This window comes from Salvelinus alpinus, chromosome 11 (genome assembly GCF_045679555.1).
Source record: "Salvelinus alpinus chromosome 11, SLU_Salpinus.1, whole genome shotgun sequence".
In the NCBI taxonomy this organism is placed as follows: Eukaryota; Metazoa; Chordata; class Actinopteri; order Salmoniformes; family Salmonidae; genus Salvelinus; species Salvelinus alpinus.
The window spans coordinates 2,490,569-2,510,781 of NC_092096.1; the positions used below are offsets into that span (position 1 = coordinate 2,490,569).

Genomic DNA, 20,213 nt, shown 5'->3' on the forward strand with positions numbered 1-20,213 from the left:
CTTGAAATACATCCACAGGTTCACCTCCATTTGACTCAAATGATGTCCATTAGCCTTATAGAAGATTCTAAAGCAATGACATAATTTTCTGGATTTTTCAAGCTGTTTAAAGTGATACAGTGAGTTATAAATTAAATAATCTGTTTGTAAACAATTGTTGAAAAAATGACTTGTGTCGTACACGAAGTAGATGTTCTAACCGACTTGCCAAAACTATAGTTTGCTGACAAGAAATTTGTGGAGTGGTTGAAAAACGAGTTTTAATGACTTCAAACTAAGTGTATGTAAACTTCCGACTTCAACTGTATATTTGTTTATATCAAAACTATCACCAGTCTTGGAGAGAGGGGAACAGAGAGAACTGTCTATCACTCAGTAATACAGGAGCAGAGCAGCGCTAAGGTAAGAAGACACTGGTATAGACACACACAAATTCAAACATAAACCTTACATGCTTACACACACACACACACACACACACACACACACACACACACACACACACACACACACACACACACACACACACACACACACACACACACACACACACACACACACACACACACACACACACTTAGAGGTTGAGGTTGTGCTACCAATAATGAATGCTTTTTAGCCAATCAGTTGTATTGTGACAAGATAGGAGGGTATACAGAAGATAGCCCTATTTGGTAAAAGACCAAGTCCATATTATGGCAAGAACAGCTCAAATAAGCAAAGAGAAATGACAGTCCATTGTTACTTTAAGAAATTAAGGTCAGTCAATCTGGACAATTTCAAAAACGTTGAAAGTGCAGTCGCAAAAACCATCAAGCGCTATGATGAAACTGTCTCATGAGGACCGCCAGAGGAAAGGAAGACCCAGAGGTACCTCTGCTGCAGAGAATAAGTTCATTAGAGTTACCATCCTCAGAAATTGCAGCCCAAATAAATGCTTCACATTCTAGTAACAGACACATCTCAACATTAACTGTTCAGAGGAGACTGCGTGAATCAGGCCACTTCATGGTCGAATTGCTGCAAAGAAACCACTACTAAAGGACATCAATTACATTTTTTATTTATTTAATGAACCTTTATTTAACTGAAGGACACCAATAATAAGAAGAGACTTGCTTGGGCCAAGAAACACGAGCAATGGACATTAAACCGGTGGAAATCTGTCCTTTGGTCTAGGCCAAGAAACATGATCAATGGAATCAGTGGAAATCTGTCCTTTTGGTTGCAAACGGCGTGTCTTTGTGAGACGTAGAGTAGGTGAACGGATGATCTCTGATGAGTGGTTCCCACCGTGAAGCATGGAGGAGGAGGTGTGATGGTGTGTGTGTGCTTTGCTGGGGACACTGTTGGTGATTTATTTAGAATTCAAGGCACACTTAACCAGCATGGCTATCACAACATTCTGCAGCGATACGCCATCCCATCTGGTTTGTGCTTAGTGGGTCTATAATTCGTTTTTCAACAGGACAATGACCCAACACACCTCCAGGCTCTGTAAGGGCTATTTGACCAAGAAGAAGAGTGATGGAGTGCTGCATCAGATGACCTGGCCTCCACAATCACCTGACCTCAACCCAATTCAGATTGTTTAGGATTAGTTCAAAGGCAGATTTAAGTAAAATCAGCCAACAAGTTATCAGCATATGTGGGAACTCCTTCAAGACTGTTGGAAAAGTGAACAGGTGAAGCTGGTTAAGAAAATAGCAAGACTGATCAAAGCTGTCATTAAGGCAAAGGGTGGCTACTTAGAATAATCTCAAATATTAAATATATTTTGATTTGTTTAACACTTGTTTGGTTCCTACATGATTCTATATGCGTTATTTCATAGTTTTGACGTCTTCACTAATATTCTACAATGTAGAAAATAGTACAAATAAAGAAATACGCTTGAATGAGTATGTGTGTCCAACACTTTTGACTGGAACTGTATGTAAGTACATATATATATATATTTTACATTTGCAAACATTTCTAAAAACCTGTTTTCCATTTGTCATTATGGGGTATTGTGATGTCATTATGGGGTATAGTGATGTCATTATGGGGTATAGTGATGTCATTATGGGGTATAGTGATGTCATTATGGGGTATTGTGTGTAGATTGATGAGGAAAACATTAATTTCATCCATTTTAGAATAAGGCTGTAATGTAACAAAATGTGTAAAAAGTCAAGTGGTCTGAATACTTTCCGAATGCACTGTTCGACGGTGTACTTTACATATTGTTGTGCAGTATTCCCTCTCCCAAAGTCATGTACTTCCTACAACAAGGATATTGAAGTTACATTTGATTTATGTTATACAATATATCCCCTCCATTTAAAGTTATAATGTGTGTTTTCCTCTATCCTCGATGACGGTAAGATTAGAACTGTCCAAATCACAAAGATCTATCATTAATATTTATACCTGAAATGCACCCTGACTACCACATGAGGGCGCCAAATATAAAGAAACGTCGATAATAGCAGTTGGACTGCATTAATTCACCCCTGCCTGCCTCAGCTCCTCATAGACACTCTCTCCTAGCTGGTAAAAATGCTGATTGAGAGAAAGAGCAGTGAGTGGGTGGTCAGGGGACTCCCTCTGCGTTCCAAATGGCACCCTATTCCCTAAATAGTGCAGTCCACGACCTTTGACCAGGGTCCATAGGTAATAGGGTGCCATTTGGGACACATACTGCCCCATAATGTTCCTCGACTCACCATGAAGCACCAGTTTAGGCTGGTTGGTAGAACAGATATGAATCAATGAAAGGAGGACAGTTGGGACATTCTTGAGAGAATGAATGTTACTACATTTACTAAACTGATTCCGATTAGGTTGTTTATTAAGGTCCTTGAAGAATCAGCATCAAATATGATGTAAGTTTACATCCACCCAGTGCCTATGGAGAACCAACGGCTAAATCCAATATTATGTAAGTTTACATCCACCCAGGGGCTATGGAGAACCAACAGCTAAATCCAATATGATGTAAGTTTACATCCACCCAGTGCCTATGGAGAACCAACAGCTAAATCCAATATGGTGTAAGTTTACATCCACCCAGTGCCTATGGAAAACCAACTGCTAAATCAAATATGGTGTAAGTTTACGTCCACCCAGTGCCTATGGAGAACAGTACCAACGGTTAAATCCAATATGATGTAAGTTTACATCCACCCAGTGCCTATGGAGAACCAACGGCTAAATCCAATATGATGTTAGTTTACATCCACCCAGTGCCTATGGAGAACCAACAGCTAAATCCAATATGATGTAAGTTTACATCCACCCAGTGCCTATGGAGAACCAACTGCTAAATCCAATATGATGTAAGTTTACATCCACCCAGTGCCTATGGAGAACCAACGGCTAAATCCAATATGATGTGAGTTTACGTCCACCCAGTGCCTATGGAGAACCAACGGCTAAATCCAATATGATGTAAGTTTACATCCACCCAGTGCCTATGGAGAACCAACGGCTAAATCCAATATGATGTAAGTTTACATCCACCCAGTGCCTATGGAGAACCAACGGCTAAATCCAATATGATGTAAGTTTACATCCACCCAGCGCCTATGGAGAACCAACGGCTAAATCCAATATGATGTAAGTTTACATCCACCCAGTGCCTATGGAGAACCAACGGCTAAATCCAATATGATGTAAGTTTACATCCACCCAGTGCCTATGGAGAACCAACGGCTAAATCCAATATGATGTAAGTTTACATCCACGCAGCGCCTATGGAGAACCAACGGCTAAATCCAATATGATGTAAGTTTACATCCACGCAGTGCCTACGGAGAACAGTACCAACGGTTAAATCCAATATGATGTAAGTTTACATCCACCCAGTGCCTATGGAGAACCAACGGCTAAATCCAATATGATGTAAGTTTACATCCACCCAGCGCCTATGGAGAACCAACGGCTAAATCCAATATTATGTAAGTTTACGTCCACCCAGTGCCTATGGAGAACCAACGGCTAAATCCAATATGATGTAAGTTTACATCCACCCAGTGCCTATGGAGAACCAACGGCTAAATCCAATATGATGTTAGTTTACATCCACCCAGTGCCTATGGAGAACCAACGGCTAAATCCAATATGATGTAAGTTTACATCCACCCAGTGCCTATGGAGAACCAACGGCTAAATCCAATATGATGTAAGTTTACATCCACCCAGTGCCTATGGAGAACCAACGGCTAAATCCAATATTATGTAAGTTTACGTCCACCCAGTGCCTATGGAGAACCAACGGCTAAATCCAATATGATGTAAGTTTACATCCACCCAGCGCCTATGGAGAACCAACGGCTAAATCAAATATGATGTAAGTTTACATCCACCCAGTGCCTATGGAGAACCAACGGCTAAATCCAATATGATTTAAGTTTACATCCACCCAGTGCCTATGGAGAACCAACGGCTAAATCCAATATGATGTAAGTTTACATCCACCCAGTGCCTATGGAGAACCAACGGCTAAATCCAATATGATGTAAGTTTACATCCACCCAGTGCCTATGGAGAACCAACGGCTAAATCCAATATGATGTAAGTTTACATCCACCCAGTGCCTATGGAGAACCAACGGCTAAATCCAATATGATGTAAGTTTACATCCACCCAGTGCCTATGGAGAACCAACGGCTAAATCCAATATGATGTAAGTTTACATCCACGCAGCGCCTATGGAGAACCAACGGCTAAATCCAATATGATGTAAGTTTACATCCACCCAGCGCCTATGGAGAACCAACGGCTAAATCCAATATGATGTAAATTTACATCCACCCAGTGCCTATGGAGAACCAACAGCTAAATCCAATATGATGTAATTTTCATCCACCCAGTGCCTATGGAGAACCAACGGCTAAATCCAATATGATGTAAGTTTACATCCACCCAGCGCCTATGGAGAACCAACGGCTAAATCCAATATGATGTAAGTTTACGTCCACCCAGCGCCTATGGAGAACCAACGGCTAAATCCAATATGATGTAAGTTTACATCCACCCAGTGCCTATGGAGAACAGTACCAACGGTTAAATCAAATATGATCATGTTTTCAATAATCGCTTACCCATGCTGTCAGTACATGCCAGAATACATATGATATAACCTGCAGGAACAGTCGTGTTTGCTCTTTTTCATAACAGTGTAGGTGAACAGCAAGGATAAGCAGACATGACGATATGCCTTGTTCCTATCGATATCAAACGATATTCATATCATACAGAAGAATCTGTATTGGTGCTCACTAGTAACATCTCTGTAATATAATGTCATCGCTGTAACATGATATCATGAATAACAGGAAACAGTGTTTAAAGTACCATGACTTTGTCAACTAACCTGGTGGTCCTCTGCTCCTCTTCAGTTTGAATTTGACATGTAGAAGTTGGTAAGCCAGTGTTATATTTGCATGGCATTGCATGAGAGGGTGTTGCCCACAGGCTTTTATCTTCTTGCAAAGTTGCACCCCCCCAGGCCTTTCTGTCTCAGTAATAATAGTAACGAAATGAGGAAACAGATGTTGAATAACAAGGGAATGGTAAACTCCCATTGCATTCCAACAACAATGTTGTGTCTCAGCCCTTAAGGATGTCACGCTGCTTGCTTGGCGAGAGCCTCTGCCTTGGTAGAACATGTGACCGCTCTCCTAAATCGTCTTACCAGTTGGCAGCACGCGAAAAACTAGCTATTGTGGGGACACTCAAAAACCTCCAAATGATCAAAAAAGTGTACTCTCTGAGCGTTAATAAAACCTGCCATCAAAACTTTCAAGGAACCATAGTAAGACGTTCTCAGAACCTCCCTGGAACCATAGTAAGACGTTCTCGAACCTCCCTGGAACCATAGTAAGACTTTCTCGAACCTCCCTCGAACCATAGTAAGACGTTCTCAGAACCTCCTTGGAACCATAGTAAGACGTTCTCAGAACCTCCCTGGAACCATAGTAAAACATTCTCAGAACCTCCCTGGAACCATAGTAAGACGTTCTCAGAACCTTCCCTGGAAACATAGTAAAACATTCTCAGAACCTCCCTGGAACCATAGTAAAACATTCTCAGAACCTCCCTGGAACCATAGTAAGACGTTCTCAGAACCTCCCTGGAACCATAGTAAGACATTCTCAGAACCTCCCTGGAACCATAGTAAGACGTTTGCAGAACCTCCCTGCATCCTAAAAATAAACGTTCCCAGAACAGGTGAAATGTTCACTTCTGTTCTCAGAACGTTTAAACACGTTCTGTTTTTCCAGTCAGGAAACGTATGGCTTCGTTCTCACAACCAATATAAAAACAAAAACAAACGTTCCCACAACTTACACGGAACCAAATGTGCTAGCTGGGACCTCATTAAAATACAGTCAGATCTGAAAATATTGGCACTCCTAACAATTCTTATAAATTAACTTCTTGGAACTATAGGGGGTGCTGTTCCGCATTAGCATATTTTGGTCTCCAAATTAAACTGCCTCGTGCTAAATTCTTGATCGTACAATATGCATATTATTGTTATTATTGGATAGAAAACACTTTCTAGTTTCTATAGCCGTTGGAATTTTGTCTCTGAGTGGTACAGAACTATATCTACAGCACTTTTCATGACAGGGGTCAGATTTCAGAAATGTTTACCCCTGATCTGGAGTCTGTTTTTAAGGTGACAGTGAATGCTATGAAGAAACCGACACTGCCTACGTCTTCCTCTGGGTGTCTGTACGTCATCACGTTTTGAATGGAGTCGATTGCACAATCACAGCCACTATAAAATAAAAAAAACGTGGAGGTACCTCCCTTTCTCGTCGCGCGCCTGAAGCGTGAAGGACATCGGACTTGCCTCATTCCAAATCGTTGTTTAGCCAGCAATATTTCTCTGGTCATGTTTTTACTCGTTATAGTTGTTAAAAACATCATAATGTAGTTAATTTGAACCGTTTTATAGCAATTTATATCCGTTTAGTGCGATTCTGAGGAATTTCTTTGTCGTGCACTTTCTAGCTTTGGGAACGTTTCGGGGTCTCGGTCGTTGTTAGTGGACATTTCGAAGGACAGAGGACATCTATCGACCAAAAGAAGATTACAACATAGAAAGGATACATTGCCCAAGAATCTGATGGAAGAACAGCTCAAAGTAAGCAATATTTAATATGATAAATCGTTGTTCTGTCGAAATATTTTAAACGCATATTTCGCCATTTTGTTTGTTATCGCGTCACTTGGCGAACCCTGTATTGAAAAGTAAGGATAATTTAAAAAATGTAAGTCAGCGGTTGCATTAAGAACTAATTTGTCTTTCGATTCCTGTCAACCCTGTATTTTTTAGTCAAGTATATGATTAGCTTTCGATTAAACTAGATCACTCTGAAAGCTGACGTCCCTCATTTTGATGCTTGAGTTGCTACTATTTTCATTGTATAACCACGGTTTTGTATGGCTAAATATGCACATTTTCGAACAAACTGTATATGTATGTTGTAAAATGATGTTACAGGAGTGTCATCGGAAGAATTCTGAGAAGGTTAGTGAAAAAATTAATATATTTTGGCGGTGATTACGTTATAGCGCTCTTTGGCTGGAATCGATGCTCTGGTAACGTTTTCACATGTGGTATGCTAACTTATCGATTTATTGTGTTTTCGCTGTAAAACGCTTAGAAAATCTGAAATATTGTCTGGAATCACAAGATCTGGGTCTTTCCATTGCTATGCTTTGTCTATTCTTATGAAATGTTTTATTAAGAGTAAATTGGTCATACACGTTGCTCTCTATAGTAATTCTAGTCGTCTTGTGATGGTCGGTGCAATTGTAAACTGTGATTTCTACCTGAAATATGCACTTTTTTCTAACAAAACCTATCCTATACCATAAATATGTTATCAGACTGTCATCTGAAGAGGTTTTTTCTTGGTTAGTGGCTATCAATATCTTAGTTTAGCCGAATTGGTGATAGCACCTGAAGTAGTAAGAAACTGATGGAGTTAGAAAAGTGGTGTATTTTGCTAACGTGTTTACCTAATATATTTACATATTTTGTCTTCCCTGTAAAACATTTTAAAAATCTGAAATGGTGGCTTTATTCACAAGATCTGTATCTTTCATCTGGTGTCTTGGACTTGTGATTTAATGATATTTAGATGCTACTATCTACTTGTGAAGCTATGCTATCTATGCTAATCAGTGTGTGGGGGGGGTGGGGGGTGATCCCGGACCCGGGGTAGAGGCTCGTTAGAGGTTAAATCCAACAAAATGTTATCTGCATTAACATTTTACTTTTAATCTCAGTTTAATTCTTGTCAATAGGGGGGCGCTGTTTTCACTTTGGAAAAAATCGTACCCAAATTAAAACTGCCTCGTACTCCATTCTAGATCGTACAATATGCATATTATTATTACTTTTGGATAGAAAACACTTTCAAGTTTCTAAAACTGTTTGAATTATATCTGTGAGTAAAACAGAACTCATTTTGCAGCAAACTTCCAGGCAGGAAGTGAAAAATCTGAAAACGAGGCTCTGTTTCAGGGCCTGCCTATTCAATTGCCTAATATTTATCGATATGCATGCACTTCATACGCCTTCCACTAGATGTCAACAGGCAGTGGAAGGTGGAATGACAAGAGCTCTTGGAATGACGTGTCCAGAATTTCCTTTGTCTACCAAGGCGCGGGAAGCACCTCCATATTGTCTTATGATAAGCGTTCGGTATACACGGCTAATATCTCCGGCTCTGGTTTTATTTGATACATGCGATAATAACATCGTAAAGCAGGTTTTTTCAACCGAGTTCTATCAGTTTATTCAACGTTTATTTGGACTTTTGGAGTTTTCCGGTCTTTGCGTCGAGAGAAACTGGGAACGTCATCAACATTGGCTAGCATTGTGGCACGAATTCGACAGGAGAAAAGGACATTCTAAAACCAAACAACGATTTATTCTCGACCTAGGACTCCTTGTACAAGATTCTGATGGAAGCTCAACAAAAGTAAGAACAATTTATGATATTATTTCGTATTTCTGTGGAAAATGTTGATTCCTATTCTCTGCCGTTTTGGCGGGCGCTGTCTCGCAATAACGCAAGCTGTTTGTTATGGTAAAGTTATTTTTAAAAATCTAACACGGCGGTTGCATTAAGAACCAGTGTATCTTTCATTTGTCATACAACAAGTATTTTTATGTAAAGTTTATGATGAGTTCTTTGGTCAGATTAGGTGAGTGTCCAAAATAGCTCCGGACATTCTGGTGAATCGATGCTACATATTCACAATGTATAACCACGGTTTGCAGCTCTAAATATGCACATTTTCGAACAAAACATAAGTGTATTGTATAACCTGATGTTATAAGACTGTCATCTGATGAAGTTGGTCAAGGTTAGTGATTAATTTTATATCTTTTGCTGGATTTTGCGAATGCTATCTACGCGGTGAATAAATGCGGTTGTGTGTTTGGCTATTGTGGTAAGCTAATATAATGCTATATTGTGTTTTCGCTGTAAAACACTTAAGAAATCGGAAATATTGGCTGGATTCACAAGATGTTTATCTTTCATTTGCTGTACACCATGTATTTTTCATAAATGTTTTATGATGAGTATTTAGGTATTTCACGTTGCTCTCTGTAATTATTCTGGCTGCTTTGGTGATATTTTTTATGGTAGCTGCAATGTAAAACTATGATTTATACCTCAAATATGCACATTTTCGAACAAAACATACATTTATTGTATAACATGTTATAAGACTGTCATCTGATGAAGTTGTTTCTTGGTTAGTGACTAATTATATCTATATTTGGTCGGTTTTGTGATAGCTACCTATGCGGTAGAAACATGGTGAAAATATGCGGTTGAGTCTTTGGCTATTGTGGTTAGCTAATAGAAATACATATTGTGTTTTCGCTGTAAAATATTTTAAAAATCGGAAATGATGGCTGGATTCACAAGATGTTTATCTTTCATTTGCTGTATTGGACTTGTGATTTCATGATATTTATATGCTATTATTTACTTGTGGCGCTATGCTAGGCTATGCTAGTCAGCTTTTACTGATGAGGATGCTCCCGGATCTGGGATGGGTGTTAAGTAAAGGTTAAGGAACTGTATTGTGGCCTTTCATGGCTTCCTGTTTCACTGGGGTATAAAAATGAGGTAACACACATGTAAAATCCATTAGTGATCCATCACCATGGGGAAAGACAAAGAAACCATTCTTATAGTTCCAATAATTCTAAATTGTGTTTTTGTATCCTGATCGACTATTTTGTGTGTATATTGATCACATTCTCTGTGTATGATCATATTATTTTGATACATTGAATGTTAATATTGTGAAACTACGTTATACATTTCTACCTCCTGTTTCAGGAAGTGTTGTCACTGAGTACTGCTCCTATATATAGGACCTTCCACCCCCACCTGGCATACGGATGCCTGATGAAGACCTACAGGGTCGAAACGGTTGTAAATAAATATCACCTGGGAGCAGGAGCGGCAGTGTGTGGCGTTTTCCTTCCTGTTTTCCACGAGGTCACCTACAACTCCAGTACCTGCGGGAAGAACCAGGATGTGCTTAGGTTCTTCAGCTTTAGTCTGTGAAAGACAAACAACACATGGAAGGAGACAAATGGCTGTTGACTGAGTACAGAAAAACTACTGAATCAAACACTAACCACTATTAGGGCAACAATGAAAGCAGTTTAATCCCCACTGGAACAATGGTAAACTTGCCTGGTAGAGGACCTAAGGTCACGGTATCTTAGAGTTATCAAGTCTACAAATCTCCAATTGGACGCCACCTCCATGCCAATAGGCTATTTGGAAGTGTTGCCAGGTGAAAAAATGGCCTTTATTGAGATTATCCAACACATGTAAAGGCCAGGAGTTTGATAAACATCATTGGCACTTGGATTGGAACCAGGTGCTATTGTAACAGTATTACTTTAGTCCCTCACCCCGACCCAGGCGCGAACCAGGGACCCTCTGCACACATCAACAACAGTCACCCACGAAGCATCGTTACCCATCGCTCCACAAAGGCCGCGGCCCTTGCAGAGCAAGGGGAACCACTACTTCAAGGTCTCAGAGCAAGTGACGTCACCGATTGAAAGGCTATTAGCGCGCACCACCGCTAACTAGCTAGCCATTTCACATCCGTTACACTATGGACAGATGAGAGGAAAATAGAGCTCTTTGACCACACACACCAGTGGTGGGTTTGGCCTCAAAAGAAGGATTCATACGCAGCAAATAGCCCTGTACCTATTGAAACCAAGGGGTAACAATCATCATGACCCCTACCTTTATTAGATTCGTCTTTATTTCTTGTTGAACAAAATATATTTCTCAGAGCAAATGTATTAGTATAAAAATACAATTGGAGCAGAGAATATAGAGCAATATTGGTAGTATTTATTTTATACAGTTTTTTTTGTTCATCTTTATCAAGGGATCCTGTAATTCCGGTCCCCAGTGTACCTTGTTCATATCGATATCAACAAATATCCATCTGTTACAGAAGGATCAATATTGGTGCCCACTAGTAACATCTCTGTAATATAATGTCATCGCTGTAACATGATATCATGAATAACAGGAAACAGTGTTTAAAGTACCATAACTAACCCGGTGATCCTCTGCTTCTCTTCAGGTTGGAGTTGATATGTAGAAGTTGGCAAGCCAGTGTTATATTTGCATGCCACTGCATGATAGGGTGTTGCCCACAGGCTTTTATCTTCTTGACAAGTTGAACACCCCTCCCAGGCCTTTACATCTCAATTATAATCGTATGAAAAGACATAGAAGTACGTTGCACCATGCTAGGCTAAGGCGTGTGTGTGTGTGTGTGTGTGTGTGTGTGTGTGTGTGTGTGTGTGTGTGTGTGTGTGTGTGTGTGTGTGTGTGTGTGTGTGTGTGTGTGTGTGTGTGTGTGTGTGTGTGTGTGTGTGTGTGTGTGTGTGTGTGTGTGTTGGTGAAAACAATAAAAAATTAAACAAATGTTTGCTGTGACACTCTGTCTTCCTCTTCCCTGGGCCTGCTGTTTCAACATAGCACCAACAACCGGTTTGTCACACCACTGGTTAGAGCATGTAAGTAAGCATTTCACTGTAAGGTCTACACCTGTTGTATTCGGCGCACGTGACAAATACACTTTGATTTGATTTGTCTCCCTGCCTTGTCTGCCTGTCTCTCGTTTCTCTCAGACTCTTTACCCTTTGTAGCGTGTGAAACTACACAATGTCTTGCAGGAACCTTTTCAATGTTATTACAATACATTACTTCAATACATTATTCCAATACATTGTAAAACACTCTACCCCGGCCAGGTGCAAATTGGAGGAGGGACACAACAAATAATAAGCTTTGCATGTGTGGCTCCTTACCACAATCAATCAGTATGGCAAAAATTATCTCTGCTCAGAAGGCCTTAGAAGTAATTTTTGCAGATAGAGAAGCTAGTGTGGAAGGAGCGTCTTCCACTTTGCAAGATTAACAATTTTACGAACATGATGATTATGTCTCTGTCAATTCGGAGTCTGACAGTGGAAGAAGAGGATGAGATTGACCCTCAGCTAGCTCCAGGACCAGCCCTTCAGCAGCCAGCCCCAGGACCAGCCCTTCAGCAGCCAGCCCCAGGACTAGCCCTTCAGCAGCCAGCCCCAGGACCAGCCCGTCAGCAGCCAGCCCAGGACCAGCCCTTCAGCAGCCAGCCCCAGAACCAGCCCTTCAGCAGCCAGCCCCAGAGCCAGCCCTTCAGCAGCCAGCCCCAGGACCAGCCCGTCAGCAGCCAGCCCCAGGACCAGCTCGTCAGCAGCCAGCCCCAGGACCAGCCCTTCAGCAGCCAGCCCCAGGACCAGCCCTTCAGCAGCCAGCCCCAGGACCAGCCCTTCAGCAGCCAGCCCCAGGACCAGCCCGTCAGCAGCCAGCCCCAGGACCAGCCCTTCAGCAGCCAGCCTCAGGACCAGCCCGTCAGCAGCCAGCCCCAGGACCAGCCCTTCAGCAGCCAGCCCCAGGACCAGCCCTTCAGCAGCCAGCCCCAGGACCAGCCCTTCAGCAGCCAGCCCCAGGACCAGCCCTTCAGCAGCCAGCCCCAGGACCAGCCCGTCAGCAGCCAGCCCCAGGACCAGCCCTTCAGCAGCCAGCCTCAGGACCAGCCCGTCAGCAGCCAGCCCCAGGACCAGCCCATCAGCAGCCAGCCTCAGGACCAGCCCTTCAGCAGCCAGCCCCAGGACCAGCCCGTCAGCAGCCAGCCTCAGGACCAGCCCGTCAGCAACCAGCACCAGGACCAGCCCGTCAGCAGCCAGCCCAGGACCAGCCCGTCAGCAACCAGCCCCAGGACCAGCCCTTCACCAGCCAGCCCAAGGACCAGCCCGTCAGCAGCCAGCCCCAGGACCAGCCCATCAGCAACCAGCCCCAGGACCAGCCCGTCAGCAGTCAGCCCCAGGACCAGCCCGTCAGCAGCCAGCCCCAGGACCAGCCCTTCAGCAGCCAGCCTCAGGACCAGCCCGTCAGCAGCCAGCCCCAGGACCAGCTCATCAGCAACCAGCCCCAGGACCAGCTCATCAGCAACCAGCCCCAGGACCAGCCTATCAGCAGCCAGCCCCAGGACCAGCCCATCAGCAACCAGCCCCAGGACTAGCCCTTCAGCAGCCAGCCCCAGGACCAGCCCGTCAGCAGCCAGCCCAGGACCAGCCCTTCAGCAGCCAGCCCCAGAACCAGCCCTTCAGCAGCCAGCCCCAGAGCCAGCCCTTCAGCAGCCAGCCCCAGGACCAGCCCGTCAGCAGCCAGCCCCAGGACCAGCTCGTCAGCAGCCAGCCCCAGGACCAGCCCTTCAGCAGCCAGCCCCAGGACCAGCCCTTCAGCAGCCAGCCCCAGGACCAGCCCTTCAGCAGCCAGCCCCAGGACCAGCCCGTCAGCAGCCAGCCCCAGGACCAGCCCTTCAGCAGCCAGCCTCAGGACCAGCCCGTCAGCAGCCAGCCCCAGGACCAGCCCTTCAGCAGCCAGCCCCAGGACCAGCCCTTCAGCAGCCAGCCCCAGGACCAGCCCTTCAGCAGCCAGCCCCAGGACCAGCCCTTCAGCAGCCAGCCCCAGGACCAGCCCGTCAGCAGCCAGCCCCAGGACCAGCCCTTCAGCAGCCAGCCTCAGGACCAGCCCGTCAGCAGCCAGCCCCAGGACCAGCCCATCAGCAGCCAGCCTCAGGACCAGCCCTTCAGCAGCCAGCCCCAGGACCAGCCCGTCAGCAGCCAGCCTCAGGACCAGCCCGTCAGCAACCAGCACCAGGACCAGCCCGTCAGCAGCCAGCCCAGGACCAGCCCGTCAGCAACCAGCCCCAGGACCAGCCCTTCACCAGCCAGCCCAAGGACCAGCCCGTCAGCAGCCAGCCCCAGGACCAGCCCATCAGCAACCAGCCCCAGGACCAGCCCGTCAGCAGTCAGCCCCAGGACCAGCCCGTCAGCAGCCAGCCCCAGGACCAGCCCTTCAGCAGCCAGCCTCAGGACCAGCCCGTCAGCAGCCAGCCCCAGGACCAGCTCATCAGCAACCAGCCCCAGGACCAGCTCATCAGCAACCAGCCCCAGGACCAGCCTATCAGCAGCCAGCCCCAGGACCAGCCCATCAGCAACCAGCCCCAGGACCAGCCCGTCAGCAGCCAGCCCCAGGACCAGCCCGTCAGCAGCCAGCCCCAGGACCAGCCCTTCAGCAGCCAGCCTCAGGACCAGCCCGTCAGCAGCCAGCCCCAGGACCAGCCCTTCAGCAGCCAGCCTCAGGACCAGCCCGTCAGCAGCCAGCCCCAGGACCAGCCCGTCAGCAGCCAGTCTCAGGACCAGCCCGTCAGCAACCAGCACCAGGACCAGCCCGTCAGCAGCCAGCCCAGGACCAGCCCGTCAGCAACCAGCCCCAGGACCAGCCCTTCACCAGCCAGCCCAAGGACCAGCCCGTCAGCAGCCAGCCCCAGGACCAGCCCATCAGCAACCAGCCCCAGGACCAGCCCGTCAGCAGCCAGCCCAGGACCAGCCCGTCAGCAGCCAGCCCAGGACCAGCCCGTCAGCAACCAGCTCATCAGCAACCTGCGGCAGGAGAAATATGAATGTCAAAAAATTGTGAAATTGATTGGTCTTCAAGGCATGAGACACCCAGAATGGTTGCCAATGTGATAAGGATGCAACCAGGGCCGACGCGGATGGAGGTTACTCATGTGCAGGACATACAGTCTTCTTTTGAACTGTTCAACCCAGACACCATCCAGAAAACATTCTGGACTGCATGAATTTGGAGGGAAGGCGATGTTTTTGGAGACAGATGGAAGGAGATGGACCAAACTCATTTACATGCATACTTTGGGGTTCTTATACTAGCAGGTGTTTTCAGATATAATTTGGAATCCACAGAATCCCTGTGGGATGCAGAAACTGACAGAGAACTTTTCTGTGCAACAATGTCTCTGGAAAACTTTATTTCAGAGACATTTCCACATTATTTATCCTTTATTTCCAGGATTATCCCCTTCGATAACTGAGACACCAGACCAGCTCGACGGCAGAGAGACACCAGACCAGCTCGACGGCAGAGAGACACCAGACCAGCTCAACGGCAGAGAGACACCAGACCAGCTCGACGGCAGAGAGACACCAGACCAGCTCGATGGCAGAGAGACACCAGACCAGCTCGATGGCAGAGAGACACCAGACCAGCTCGATGGCAGAGAGACAAGCTAGCTGCAATCAGGTCAGTGTGGAACAAGTGGGTGGACCGCCTTCCCCTGTTTTACAACCCTGGGCCTAACGTTACTGTTGATGAGCAGCTGATGCCATTTAGAGGCTGCTGACCCTTCAGGCAGTTCATACCGTCTAAACGCGCAAAATATGGAATCAAGATCTGGGCTGTCTGTGATGCTGCTTTATCATATGCTTGGAACTTGCAAGTGTATACAGAGAAGCCAGATGGAGGAGCCCCTGAGAAGAACCAAGGGATGCGGGTTGTCCTGGATGTGACACAGGATGAAGGTTGTCCTGGACGTGACACAGGATGAAGGTTGTCCTGGACGTGACACAGGATGAAGGTTGTCCTGGACGTGACACAGGATGCAGGTTGTCCTGGACGTGACACAGGATGAAGGTTGTCCTGGACGTGACACAGGATGCAGGTTGTCCTGGACGTGACACAGGATGCAGGTTGTCCTGGACGTGACACAGGATGAAGGTTGTCCTGGACGTGACACAGGATGAAGGTTGTCCTGGACGTGACACAGGATGAAGGTTGTCCTGGACGTGACACAGGATGAAGGTTGTCCTGGACGTGACACAGGATGAAGGTTGTCCTGGACGTGACACAGGATGAAGGTTGTCCTGGACGTGACACAGGATGAAGGTTGTCCTGGACGTGACACAGGATGAAGGTTGTCCTGGACGTGACACAGGATGAAGGTTGTCCTGGACGTGACACAGGATGAAGGTTGTCCTGGACGTGACACAGGATGAAGGTTGTCCTGGACGTGACACAGGATGAAGGTTGTCCTGGACGTGACACAGGATGAAGGTTGTCCTGGACGTGACACAGGATGAAGGTTGTCCTGGACGTGACACAGGATGCAGGTTGTCCTGGACGTGACACAGGATGAAGGTTGTCCTGGACGTGACACAGGATGAAGGTTGTCCTGGACGTGACACAGGATGAAGGTTGTCCTGGACGTGACACAGGATGCAGGTTGTCCTGGACGTGACACAGGATGAAGGTTGTCCTGGACGTGACACAGGATGAAGGTTGTCCTGGACGTGACACAGGATGAAGGTTGTCCTGGACGTGACACAGGATGAAGGTTGTCCTGGACGTGACACAGGATGAAGGTTGTCCTGGACGTGACACAGGATGCAGGTTGTCCTGGACGTGACACAGGATGAAGGTTGTCCTGGACGTGACACAGGATGAAGGTTGTCCTGGACGTGACACAGGATGAAGGTTGTCCTGGACGTGACACAGGATGCAGGTTGTCCTGGACGTGACACAGGATGAAGGTTGTCCTGGACGTGACACAGGATGAAGGTTGTCCTGGACGTGACACAGGATGAAGGTTGTCCTGGACGTGACACAGGATGAAGGTTGTCCTGGATGTGACACAGGATGAAGGTTGTCCTGGACGTGACACAGGGACACAGGGACACAACATCACATGCAATAACTTCTTTATTTCGCAAAAGCTGGGACAGGAGCTTCCTCAAGAGGAAGCTGACGATGGTAGGAACAGTACGATTAAAAAGCCAGAGCTCCCACCTCAGCTGTTGAATAAATGGAACAGGCCTATCAATTTCTCTAAGATTGTGTTCACGGCCGACACGTCCCTAGTGTTCTACGTGCCAAAGAAAGGCAAAAATGTGGTACTCGTGAGCATGCTGCATAGGGATGGGAGAATAAAAAATTAAAAAAATGTATTTAACCTTTATTTAAGAACAAATTCTTATTTACAATGATGGCCTACCGGGGAACAGTGGGTTAACTGCCTTGTTCAGGGGCAGAACGACAGATTTTGTGGCCAGAAACATCAAAAAACAGAAATCATAATGGATTACAATGCCACAAAAGGAGGGGTGGAAAATTTGGACAAGTTGGTGACTGGCTACAGCTGCAAAAGAAGAACCCTACGCTGGCCACTTGTGATATTCTTCAACATCTTGGACATCTCGGCGTACAACGCGTTTGTCATCTGGATGGCGTTCAACCCAGACTGGAACAGAGGGAAGCTCCAGAGGAGACAACTCTTTCTCAAGGAGTTGGGCAAGGCATTGGTAAGACCTCAAATCCAGAGGAGGCAACATATCCCAAGGACCCCAGCTTCTGCAGCCATCGTGAGGAGGATTCAGGAGGACGATGCTGGTGTCACGTCCGCCCAATCCATTATTAATGGATAATGATTTTACCATTATCCATTATCCTTTACGTGTGGTTAAATCAGTCATTTTGACTGTAAAAAGTCATGTTTTATTAATACGGAGAGAATTGGCCATGTACAATATATACCCATAAACTGATTTGGTGTACTAACTTAACAAATATTTAATGTTGATAGGATTGTTTAGTTTAGTTCGTTAGGATCCTCATTCACTAATGAAAATGCAGCAGCTACTCTTCCTGGGGTCCATTAAGTACTGAACATGCAGCAGCTACTCTTCCTGGGGTCCATTAAGTACTAAACATGCAGCTGCTACTCTTCCTGGGGTCCATTAACTACTGAACATGCAGCAGCTACTCTTCCTGGGGTCCATTAAGTACTGAACATGCAGCAGCTACTCTTCCTGGGGTTCATTAACTACTGAACATGCAGCAGCTACTCTTCCTGGGGTTCATTAAGTACTGAACATGCAGCAGCTACTCTTCCTGGGGTCCATTACCTACTGAACATTCAGCAGCTACTCTTCCTGGGGTCCATTACCTACTAAACATGCAGCAGCTACTCTTCCTGGGGTCCATTAACTACTGGACATGCAGCAGCTACTCTTCCTGGGGTCCATTAACTACTGAACATGCAGCAGCTACTCTTCCTGGGGTCCATTAACTACTGAACGTGCAGCAGCTACTCTTCCTGTGGTCCATTACCTACTGAAAACTGCAGCAGCTACTCTTCCTGGGGTCCATTACCTACTGAACATGCAGCAGCTACTCTTCCTGGGGTCCATTAACTACTGAACATGCAGCAGCTACTCTTCCTGGGGTCCATTACCTACTGAACATGCAGCAGCTACTCTTCCTGGGGTCCATTAACTACTGAACATGCAGCAGCTACTCTTCTTGTGGTCCATTACCTACTGAAAACTGCAGCAGCTACACTTCCTGGGGTCCATTACCTACTGAACATGCAGCAGCTACTCTTCCTGTGGTCCATTACCTACTGAACATGCAGCAGCTACTCTTCCTGTGGTCCATTACCTACTGAACATGCAGCAGCTACTCTTTCTGGGGTCCATTACCTACTGAACATGCAGCAGCTACTCTTCCTGGGGTTCATTAACTACTGAACATGCAGCAGCTACTCTTCCTGGGGTTCATTAAGTACTGAACATGCAGCAGCTACTCTTCCTGGGGTCCATTACCTACTGAACATTCAGCAGCTACTCTTCCTGGGGTCCATTACCTACTAAACATGCAGCAGCTACTCTTCCTGGGGTCCATTAACTACTGAACATGCAGCAGCTACTCTTCCTGGGGTCCATTAACTACTGAACATGCAGCAGCTACTCTTCCTGGGGTCCATTAACTACTGAACGTGCAGCAGCTACTCTTCCTGTGGTCCATTACCTACTGAAAACTGCAGCAGCTACTCTTCCTGGGGTCCATTACCTACTGAACATGCAGCAGCTACTCTTCCTGGGGTCCATTAACTACTGAACATGCAGCACCTACTCTTCCTGGGGTCCATTACCTACTGAACATGCAGCAGCTACTCTTCCTGGGGTCCATTAACTACTGAACATGCAGCAGCTACTCTTCTTGTGGTCCATTACCTACTGAAAACTGCAGCTGCTACTCTTCCTGGGGTCCATTACCTACTGAACATGCAGCAGCTACTCTTCCTGTGGTCCATTACCTACTGAACATGCAGCAGCTACTCTTCCTGTGGTCCATTACCTACTGAACATGCAGCAGCTACTCTTTCTGGGGCCCATTACCTACTGAACATGCAGCAGCTACTCTTCCTGGGGTCCATTAACTACTGAACATGCAGCAGCTACTCTTCCTGGGGTCCATTAACTACTGAACATGCAGCAGCTACTCTTTCTGGGGTCCATTAACTACTGAACATGCAGCAGCTACTCTTCCTGGGGTCCATTAACTACTGAACATGCAGCAGCTACTCTTCCTGGGGTCCATTAACTACGGAACATGCAGCAGCTAGTCTCCTGGGGTCCAATAACTACTGAACATGCAGCAGCTACTCTTCCTGGGGTCCATTAACTACTGAATATGCAGCAGCTACTCTTCCTGTGGTCCATTACCTACTGAACATGCAGCAGCTACTCTTCCTGTGTTCCATTACCTACTGAACATGCAGCAGCTACTCTTCCTGGGGTCCAATAACTACTGAACATGCAGCAGCTACTCTTTCTGTGGTCCATTAACTACTGAACATGCAGCAGCTACTCTTTCTCTGGTCCATTACCTAATGAACTGGCAGCAGCTACTCTTCCTGGGGTCCATTAACTACTGAACATGCAGCAGCTA

General features: G+C 45.9%; 1 protein-coding gene across 1 annotated transcript; it reads left to right on the forward strand.

Moving 5' to 3' along the window:
- Positions 1-2,359: 2,359 nt before the first annotated feature.
- Positions 2,360-15,090, forward strand: LOC139534834 (uncharacterized). Its single transcript, XM_071334288.1, has 4 exons — positions 2,360-2,365; positions 13,306-13,438; positions 14,286-14,435; positions 14,852-15,090. The coding sequence occupies exons 1-4, from the start codon at positions 2,360-2,362 to the stop codon at positions 15,088-15,090; spliced, it is 528 nt and encodes a 175-aa protein (XP_071190389.1).
- The last annotated feature ends 5,123 nt before the right edge of the window (positions 15,091-20,213 follow it).

What these genes read in the sequence shown, in the direction of transcription:
- LOC139534834 (XM_071334288.1), top strand. An exon ending in CCAGGACCAGCCCGTCAGCA is followed by an intron (nt 13,439 to 14,285) that starts GTCAGCCCCAGG and finishes AACCAGCACCAG; the next exon opens with GACCAGCCCGTCAGCAGCCA. An exon ending in CCAGGACCAGCCCGTCAGCA is followed by an intron (nt 14,436 to 14,851) that starts GTCAGCCCCAGG and finishes AACCAGCACCAG; the next exon opens with GACCAGCCCGTCAGCAGCCA.